The sequence below is a fragment of the Vanessa cardui genome, chromosome 28 (genome assembly GCF_905220365.1).
Source record: "Vanessa cardui chromosome 28, ilVanCard2.1, whole genome shotgun sequence".
In the NCBI taxonomy this organism is placed as follows: domain Eukaryota; kingdom Metazoa; phylum Arthropoda; class Insecta; order Lepidoptera; family Nymphalidae; genus Vanessa; species Vanessa cardui.
In genome coordinates this window covers 4,771,311-4,782,238 of record NC_061150.1, presented here as the reverse complement: position 1 = coordinate 4,782,238, position 10,928 = coordinate 4,771,311, and the positions used below count along the sequence as shown (strand labels likewise).

The 10,928-nt window shown below is 33.9% G+C and overlaps 1 protein-coding gene across 1 annotated transcript; it reads left to right on the top strand.

Moving 5' to 3' along the window:
- The first annotated feature begins 4,167 nt into the window (after positions 1-4,167).
- Positions 4,168-6,020, top strand: LOC124541740 (V-type proton ATPase subunit e 2-like). The gene is made up of 4 exons (XM_047119682.1): positions 4,168-4,377; positions 4,466-4,513; positions 4,884-4,971; positions 5,867-6,020. Exons 1-4 carry the CDS (start codon positions 4,280-4,282, stop codon positions 5,885-5,887), a joined length of 255 nt encoding a protein of 84 aa, XP_046975638.1. The 5' UTR covers positions 4,168-4,279; the 3' UTR covers positions 5,888-6,020.
- The last annotated feature ends 4,908 nt before the right edge of the window (positions 6,021-10,928 follow it).

Here is a 10,928-nt window from a genome sequence, read left to right as displayed (position 1 = left end):
GACGTCGGCTTAGCGCGCGAGGTTAGAGTCGAGGTTAGGTCAAAATTAATTTATCCCATAAATCACTTTGCAAAACAAAGACTTCTGCCTGATGGTCATTGACATAATATTCATGAAAAAGGTATAATTAGATGACAGTCGGAATATCAGGGCACAAAACAATCAGTTATACAGAAAACCTTGCTAGAGTAAAGAGATAAGAAAATCTTGCTAAGTAGTTTTTATTGTCATTTACATTAAAAATTTTACATTCAGATGTAATAGATTTTTTTAAAATTATTACTAGCGGCCTGTCTCGACTTAGCAGGTGTGGACATTTTTTTTTTAAATTTTTCCCTTCTTTTCTTCAGTTTACTCATGTTTAACGATTAGATTTACAACTTTAATAAGTTAATTAAGTGTTAATACACAAAGTCGTTATTAAAGTATATATCTAAACCTTCTTTATGAATCCCTCTGTCCGTAAGTTAAAACCGCATAAAAATCCAATCAGTAGTTTTGGAGTTTGCGAACATACAAATAGGCAGACGCGGTATGAACAATTTATTTTATAATATGTAGTAATTAAATTCTTACGTACAAAATAAAAAGACTGGCATACAGATTCAAATATATTATATAATCACTTAACAAATTTCATTCATAGTTTATTTCATTAAATACTATTAAGTATTACCAACAATAATTTACTTATCTACATTGAAAATAACTCAACAAAATTAAAAAAAAAAAAAAAAACGACTTTATTTTTTAAAATTTCACACAAATCCATAACAAAGAAAGGAAAATCATTAATTCAGCTTCAGCGAAAAGTTCTTGTATTGTTACTAAGCTAAGACGAATATGTGTCTGTCTCAGAGCACGTACAGTATGTTTGGGAACTGCAACAGGAGCACACTGATAGCTGCCTCCGTTTAAGCCTGATATATAACATACATCATTATAGTAACCGAGATGAGACGACCCATACGCTAGAGATACGAAAACTCTAACCAAGTTGCACTAAGTTTAAATGTACTTAATTGTATAGTTCGACACAACTTAGATGTACCATCGGCAAAATTCGTAAAACCGAATTGAGTACGCTATCCCAAATTATCAAAATTTATTTCTCATGCGAATATGATCTTTACACAAACGTAATAACTTGTAATATCATATGACCTAATATATTCATCAATTTGACGCGTCGATTAACATGCACTTGCTTTGTCTGACGCGCGAATCTATAGCGACGAATAGCGTCGAATGGCGCGATAGGGAGCTATTTCTATTGGTTGTGTAAATCGGCAGTAATCGGTTTTATTTTCATTCCATTGCATTTTCCGATGCTACATCTAATTTGTGTCGTACTATACATACTAGAGCCGAAATGGCCTAGTGGTTAGAATGCGTGCATCTTAACTGATGACTGCAGGCAACAAACAACAACCACAGCCTGTAAATTCCCACTGCTGGGCTAAAGGCCTCCTCTCCCTTTGTGGAGAAGGTTTGGAACATATTCCACCAAGCTGTTCCAATGCGGGTTGGTGGAATACACATGTGGCAGAATTTCTTTGAAATTTGTTACATGCAGGTTTCCTCACGATACTTTCCTTCACCGCTGAGCTGAGCCTTATTAATATTCGCCCAACAAAATACTGACTGATAAGTTGAATAGAGGGAGTAATAAAAATACATATAATAAGTATAACCCACCCTCTTTGTCCGGCTTTGTAACTTGATTTTCCTTTTCTTGATGGTCTTTTAGTAATCCTGTTCTCAGTTTTACTGTAATTTTTATCGCTGTCTCGCTCGCTCAATTGCCGTTTGCGAACGATTTGCCGCTGACGTCGTGCTCTGTAAACTTCACAAGAATCCTTAGGCATTACTTTCCATGTCCCTCTGCCTCTTGCAAGCTCTAATTTCTAAAAAAAAAATAATACTGTGTGGACTGGATTTCTAAACGATTTCGGTCAGAGCGGCCATTATTCATCTGTACTATCCAATTGGTCAGGACATACATAATAGTCCATGAATGTGTTCACTGACAAAAACTGAATATGACCACCACAGAGAGTTGAGCCATTGGATCACTGTAGATCACATATTATTGATTCTGCTGCCTTATAATAAATTACACCAACGAGGCACTAAATTCGATTCCGCTGTCATGGTACACCCGGCCAATGTAAAATGTCGAAACTGATTTTAATGAAACAAGTTATCATTCCAGACAACGAAATAAATAAATAAAAGCCTAGGAATTTGTTGAATTATAAATAATATTTAGCACAGAATTCTATCTCCGGCTAAGAGAGATACGGTAGCATTAGGTAACGGATTTGTATGCCGTGACGTTCTCTTCACTTCCAGTCTCTGACACGACGCTCCCGAGGTACGTAAATTTGTGTAAACGTAACTCCGTACCAATCAGCAACGGTGAGCTATCCTTAACACGAGTTTTCATCCCTGGATTTTTTGGATGTTGATTTTAAGCCCTGTTTTTGCCGCTTCCTGACTTAGATTATAAACAATCAACTTAGCTTGCATATAACCGTGGGTACGACTCAGCAGGCATAGGTCATCAGCGTAATCCAAGTCTTCCAAGATCTTGGATAATCCCCACTCAATGCCGCGACGCCTGTGTTCTAAGATCCAAAGCATTATACCGTCAAGAACTTGCTCAGTCAGTCGTCAGCCTTGGCGAAAATCCGCGTGCACAGCAACCTCATCCGATATGAGGCCGTCGTGAGTTACTTTGCAGGAATACTTCTTGTAAATGCATTGTAGCAAACGAACTATTTTCGGCGTCACTCCGATTTCCAAGAGGTAGAAACAGACAAGACCACTTCAACTTATCATAGGATTTTTTGAAGTCGACAAAGGTTAGATAAACCTCCCTCTGCCATTCCGATGCCTGTTCTAGTTGTCGAACTTGGTAGACAAATAAATTTAGAAGCGTTCAAGAACTTCTGGATTTACACAATCAGGAGCTTACAATTGAACTTACGAGCTCATAAAAATGCGGAAGCATTGAAAATCTTGATTCTTTGGACCCATTTCAAATGACAGTTGGAAACTTGTCAGAAGCCCTCAGTTAAATAGAAAGAGGTGTAACAATTTTAGATGGCATAGATTTCCAACGAACGATTAAAAACAAATGACCTATTATTTACACATTTATTTTCTAAATTATTGTTTCATTTAGCATCCGGTCCCCAATTAAACATACCTTATTTGTCTTTATATGCAAAATTGTACCCTTACTTACGCGAATTCCACTTACACTGATAGCGCTGGGTAGGTAGGCACCTATCGCGTAACTCGGGGTATTACTGTACCTACCTTTCAAAACGAAACAAACTATTACTACTTAATATATACAAATATGAACTAAAACTAGTTACTGTATAAATCTTGACCGTGTAAAATGATGACAAGAGTGCTAGCAGCATTTCCCCGTTGAATCGCAATTCCGAACTAAACAAATTAAACTATTACTGTAATTAGTATTATACTGAAAAATACTGGGTGAGATCCGATATATTTATTACGTATTATTAAAATTAACTTTTCTAATATTACGCTACAAAAGGAATAAATAAATTTATGTATATCAGTACTTCAAAATTAAATAAAACGTACTTACTCTATTACGTAAAATTTTATTAATTTTATCAATATCAGATTTAAGAATCCTTCGACCGCCAAAAAATTTAGATTTTGTTTTTGATAATTTCTTTTTATTAATTTTACGTTTCATTTTTCTACTAATATACACTGGACGCATTTAGGGAATAGTATAAAAGTAAAAAATATTTTTGAATTTTATGAAATATTATTGATAACTGACTTAAAATAAGTCTATCATACGTCAATGGAAAAACAACATTATTTTTCAGTTAGATCACTTAAATTAATAAGATTAATGTATTAAATATTATATATTTTTTTCAAATAGAATTGGAGGATTTAAAAAATTAAATGAATTTTAGTAAATAATTGTGATGATGTGAAAAAAATTATCTGTTTTTTTGAATCGTTATTATAAAATAATTTTAAAATTGAAATATCAATGAATACCTTCGTTGTAAATGTTTTACTGTCTTTCACAAGGGAAAATAAATTGCCAAAACATATTATTAGTTTTTTATTTAGTAAGCTACGAGTATCCGATCGTTGTCATATGACTTACGACATTCAGTTCTACCAACTTAATCTTTTAGTCTCCATTTTAGGGCAGCTGATATTTGTTTGAGTAAAGATTTTATAAAAATAATTATATTATTGTCCTAAAATGGGTGCCTCATTCGTTCCCATCACGGTTTTCACCGTTTTCTGGGGTGTTGTGGGTATCGTCTGTCCCTTCTTCGCCCCTAAAGGTCCCAACAGGGGGTAAGTTTTACAAGTGCTTTTAGTTATCTCCTTTTAGTAATATATGTTTATATTGCCTTATTTTAAACCCTACATTTTAACATTACAGGATAATCCAAGTCGTATTGATGCTAACAGCAGCTACGTGTTGGTTATTGTAAGTATACCTTTTTATTACATCTACATAGGACTAATATGATATTTTCATCCTGTAGTTCCTACATTACGTATAAAAGATTACGCATTATAATGCAACGCCTTGTGCATAATTAACTTATAAACATATAATTATTAATGAATCTATAGTCATTAAAGATTATAAGGATGTCCAAAGTTAATTGAAGGCTATCTTCATGCTCCTATTTTTGTCAATTTTCCTTATATTGCTCAACATAGTCATATTAAAAATGAAATTAAATAAATAAATTTCCCTGTTCTTATATTATTTACATATTAATCCTGAACCGCAATATATTACTGTAATAAAGTATATGATATTTTAATCAAATTATGTCCGTAATTTCCAGCTGGCTGTGCGCGTACATGGCGCAAATGAACCCACTCATTGGGCCCAGACTGGACAACGAGACTCTTATCTGGATTTCTCAGACTTGGGTATGTATAGTTTATGTTGTACTAATACCCACAGCTTAGCTCGCATGTGAAGTAGCTATTAAGTACTTTATATCCTGTTTGACACCCTGACAACATGTATTATTTATATTTGACAACCTCCATGGTCGAGTGGTTTTTACACCGGTTTTCATGGGTACACCAATCCGAGGTCCTGGGTTCACTGAGTTGATGTAGATTATCATTAGTTTTCTATGTTGTCTTGGGTCTGGGTGTTTGTGGCACCGGAGCTGTCAAAACAAATTCTTTTTGTCCTAACTACCTAGAGTTTTGTTTGTGTAATCTGTAATAAATATACAGATTATTTTATTTTTGACACAAATGGAATTACATGCTGCCATAGACACTGGTGTTGCCAGGAATAATTATAAATAAATGTTTTTTTATGTCTTTTATGCTTTCCTAAGCCTTTAATCTGATTATAATGAAGCTTTGAAAGTATTGTGCATATGTCATCCTGGGACCTGATGCTAAATAGGATTTTTTTTTTATGTTTATCTGTTAATTAACATTTATTATTTAAACCACTATACAAATCATAAAGTTAGCAACACCAATATGCTAAATTGGTACCATCCAGTAAATATCCCACTGCTGGGCTAAGGTCTCCTCTCCCATTAAGGAGAAGGTTTTTTGGAACATATTCTACCACATTGTTCCACAGAATTTCGATGTAATTAGACACATGCAGGTTTCCTCACGAAATTTTCCTTCACCGCCGAGCATGAGATGAATTATAAACACAATTAAGCACATAAATATCGTGGTGCTTGCCTGGGCAATAATCGGTTAAGATGCACGCGTTCTACCCACTGGACCATCTCAGCTCTCATGTGCTAAATATATTTTTTTAATTCTTAATTGTTTTTATTTTCAGGGCAAATCGTACAAGCAATAGGCAACACCATTCAGCTGTGATGAATGTGAGAAAATGTATGCCGTGATTACAAATAAACAACATTGATTATTAATACTGATTATAATAATTTAAATAAATATTGGAGCCAACTCGATCACGGCTGTATAATTCCTATATGAGTTTTAAATTTGACTTCTTATTTGGAATGCATTGCACAGATTAATAATATTATGATCATTCCATTTCAAACGAATAGTAAAAATTAATTAAATATTATTTTTAAGTTTAACCTCTCTGTAAAAAAATATTTAAATTATAAATAAATATATACTTTGTTCCAATAAATCTAGTTAACAAAATTGGGTTTTATTGATATGTAACATATTAGTTAAATCACTAATTATTTATACCTTTTCCTTATCACGTTTTTAAATTTTTTCAGAATTTTTCATAAATGCAACTTAAAAAAATTATTATACAAAAAAAGTATCAATTAAAATTACTTTTTTCTTCTGTTTTATAAAACAATGGATATTTGAACACGAACGAATTCGTACTAAAGGTCGCTCTTTAAAATTCTCACAAAATTAACTAAAAATAACAACCAATGAAAAAAAATTAGAATAAAATTTAGAAACAGAAATAGTTTACACCAAAGTAGCATTTAAAAGTAAGTCTGTCTGTTTGTTCTGGCTAATCGCAGGAACGACTGGACCGATTTTGACGAGACTTTGACTAACACTGGCAGATAGCTGATGTAGTAAGAAGTAACTTAGGCTACTTTAATATTTAAATAATAATAAAGTGAGGCTACCATACCTAAATACTGTTCACTACAACGCGGGGATCACGCCCATCTCACCAGTCCGTCATCACGCCGTTTGCTACCCAGCCAAAACTTAAATCACAAAAGCTGACTAATATAAAATAATTACTTTTTTGTTAAATTAAAACACACAAAGGCATAGCTAGTATTATGTAAACTCATTAAACTTTTTATAAGTATTTTTTACTTTTAAATGAATGGCAATCAAATTTAGAACTATTTAAATGAATAGCAAATGCTTATATTTGCTTGTTACTAACGTAACGATTAATCAAATTGTTTATGTCATAATCCTTATAAAATTTGATTTTACAAAACAACAACAACAACATCCTGTAAATTCCCACTGCTGGGCTAAAGGTCTCCTCTCCCTTTGTGGAGAAGGTTTTGGAACATATTCCACCAGGCTGTTCCAATGCGGTTTGGTGGAATACATATGTGGCAGAATTTGTATGAAATTTGTGACATGCCGGTTTCCTCGCGATGTTTTCCGTCAACGCTGAGCACGAGATGAATTATAAAGACAAATTAAGCACATGAATCAGCGGTGCTTGCCTGGGTTTGAACCCGCAATCATCGGTTAAGATGCACGCGTTCTAACCACTGGGCCATCTCGACTCGATGATTTGACAGTACATCATAAGGCTATGTTAGAGCACGATCTACGCGGATCCTTGTTTTTTGATATAGGTAGGGCAAGCAAATGGATCACCAATGGTAAGTGAGCACCACCCATAGACAATGGCGCTGTAAAAAAAACAATCCTTATTTATTATGCCACCAACCTTGGGAACTAAGATGTTATGTCCCTTGTACCTGTAGTTACACTGGCTCAGTCACCCTTTAAACAAAACAATACTAGGCACTTTATTGACGAGATAGTATCTGATGAGAAGATGGTCGCAAAGGCGTTCTATAACAAAGCCCCATGATCAAGATTTTTTTTGTTTTTATGTTAATTTTTTATCACAAAGTTATAAACAAAAAAGCTTATCACCCTCCTAACCCTTCACCTCGGAGGGTTGAAAATTTTAATTTTTTTTAACCTAACCTAACCTAACCCTTCACCCCGGAGGGTTGAAAATTTTAAATTGTTATTATTTTATCATTCCAAACCACATATCAAAAAATCATAATTATATTAATTACTTGACCTTCACGGACATTGACTGGCCTATTGTAAAAGCCTACTCGATAAACTGCATTTTGATTTTAGAATGTTTTACATTTGTACCGTGTGTCAGAGACCACAAAAGTCAAACTTAGTTATACGGGCCTTTAATCAATCGAATCGTATTTTATTTGTATGTCAAATTCACTTGTTTTAGTTTAAATTTAAATTGATAGAGGACAGCTAACATCAATCTCTTTTTTTTTCGAACTGTGTATTGCTGTTTGCCCTATTGGCCTCTACAGCGTCACCGGGTGGGGAAGGCGAGCTAAATTACTCAAGCCTAGTGTTGGGAGCCCACTGAAGGGCTCAGAATACGCGCATCCTAAGGGTGCCTCCTATGAGGCCGGACCTCGGCTTAGGACGCCGTCGTCGACTCCAGGGAGGAATGACGTGTGCATTCAACGTCGTACGCCTAGGCGCCGACGTGTCGGTAAATAGGGACCTCGACCCCGCCGGCGGGGGGCGGTGTGAGTTGACTGTACCTATTTGGGTAGTGTTGTCGGCAGTGAGTCTGTCGACGGGATCGTGTAGGACGTGCTTAGGACGCCTACGGATCAGATAGGGTTCCAAGAGGCTGTACTTGCTCGCCTTGGATATTAGGTTTGAGTGTTGCGACGCTTTGTCGAAGTAACGGATTGAAAATAAGTAATCAGATAATGTCAGTCGAGATGGCCCAGTGGTTAGAACGCGTGCATCTTAACTATATCTTATAATGATTGCGGGTTCAAACCCAGGCAAGCACCGCTGATTCATGTGCTTAATTTGTCTTTATAATTCATTTCGTGCTCAGCGGTGAAGGAAAACATCGTGATGAAACCTGCATGTGACAAATTTCATAGAAATTCTGCCACATGTGCATTCCACCAACCCGCATTGGAACAGCGTGGTGGAATATGTTCCAAACCTTCTCCTCAAAGGGAGAGGAGGCCTTTAGCCCAGCAGTGGGAATTTACAGGCTGTTGTTGTTGTTGTTGAGAGGGGCTGTACTTGCTCGCCTCGGATATCAGGGGGTTGGAATGCTGCGACGCTTTGTCGAAGTAATAGATTGAAAACAAGCAATCAGATAATTGTAGAAGCTTTTATTTAGTTTCACCTGTAGTATGTGTCAGTTAAACGTTATTTTTTCGAGGCTCTCTAGTGGTCATGACTGCCAAAAATACGTTCGCTTGTCAAATAAAATTTATTTTGCCCGAGTTGGCGACCAAAATTTTATATGATGAACAGTCATTATTGTGCCATAAGATATATCGCAATCTCTCACATCACAATAATATATAAACTTTTTTTGTACAGAAATGAGGTCTGTTTCTGTCCAAGAATAACGGAAAAAAATGTCAAATCCATTGAAAAAAAAAACATTATTTTCAAAGTGTGTCGTGTTTATTAGGATAAATATTCACTATATTTTATTAATAACAACACTAATGGGAATCATGTTGTTCTAAGTATATATTGTAATAAATGTAAAAAAGTAGAAAATCATTTTTTATCTACATTTAACTTTGAAAATGAAATATGTTGGTATAATTGAAAACTTATCTATACCAAAATTTAGATCAATTAGTGGTATTATCTAAATGGAAGCACACCCCCTATATTAATGAAAGTACACATAAAAAAAATATATTTATGAGAAAAAATAAAACTAAATTAATATCATCATGGCACACCATCCTTGATCTATTTTTTTTAGTGTATTAAAATTCAAATAATTTAAAAAAAAAAACGGTTTCTAACTTGACCACAATAAATATTTAAAACCAATGTTCTATGACATTACCGAATCAAATAGTCTGGCAATGCCAATGGCGACGCTAAATATACATTTGAATGGAGCTCCGCACGTGTACAATCGTACATACACGTACGTACCCGTATTATCGGATTTATAATCACATATTAAAAAACACAAAAATGGATCTATGGGTTGGAGCCGCGACGATGTCAAGGTCATGTCATAACTTTAATAAAAAAACTATCTCCGCTAAAAAAGAAATTAACGTTGCAAACTCGTCAAGATCCAATACTTACTTGGTTAAAAAGGTAAGTCAGCTTAATTACAAATACAGGAGATGTATCTTGTTTAATTTAAAGTGGAGAATTAATACCTATAAGGAGTTTTTAATATTAACATTTACTGAAGTGCCGATGTGAAATTCTAAGGCCAGATGACCAAGGCGTACAGTGATGCTGCCACGTGACTGAAAAAAACATGCAAATACGTTAAAAATCAAATAAATCGAAACAATTGAAATATACGATCAAAAACGAAACATGTTATTTGACTATTTAATTGTTTACTTTAAAGAATTAATTAGGTCAATACTAATATTTACAATAAATACATGTAAGAATAATTTAACAAGGTATTCAATAAAAATTTAACATTAAAAATAATGTGTGAAACAAGCATGCTAAGTAACTGAAGTTCGATAAATGTCTTCGGCTAATAAAATGACGGTGTCCTATTAAAACTCAATAAAACAATATACACAATATTTTCTTTATTGTTTATTTTAAATCTAGAAATTTGGTTTAAACAATTTTAATTATTATAGCGAATAAAAAATAATTATTAAAAAATATATACATTCATTGAGAAATTTTAGCATAATTAATTGAGAAAATTATAAGTACCTGAAAAGTTCTATGTCTGTTATCTTGAGCGTAGTTTTCAATCTCCATCGTGTATTTCCATCACACGTGACATTGGCAAAATAATCTGTGCTCTCATGCCACAAATAAAGCAAAAAAAAAATCTATCAAGGTATGTTTTCTGCATTTATACTGTATGTTCGAAAGATGGCGCTGTACGTTTTTATTGAATTTATTTATATTAACAATTTATAATATAAATAAAATTTCTAAGTAATTGAAGAAATGTTACTAATACTATGCTTTCGTGTAAAAAATCCTGCGAATGCCCCAACATAAGTTGGGTAAGGTTTTGTTTTACTATTTATTTTAAATGAAATAAATCTGAACCTAAAGTAATCAATATTGGTGCTTTTATTGGCGCCAGTACGTAAGTACTCAAATGTTATTATACAGATGTCCTGTGTTATTGGGTAAGTTTTTTA

What these genes read in the sequence shown, in the direction of transcription:
- LOC124541740 (XM_047119682.1), top strand. Translation starts at nt 4,280, where the DNA reads ATGGGTGCCTCATTCGTTCCCATCACGGTTTTCACCGTTTTCTGGGGT. An exon ending in GCAGCTACGTGTTGGTTATT is followed by an intron (nt 4,514 to 4,883) that starts GTAAGTATACCT and finishes CGTAATTTCCAG; the next exon opens with CTGGCTGTGCGCGTACATGG. An exon ending in TCTGGATTTCTCAGACTTGG is followed by an intron (nt 4,972 to 5,866) that starts GTATGTATAGTT and finishes TTTTATTTTCAG; the next exon opens with GGCAAATCGTACAAGCAATA.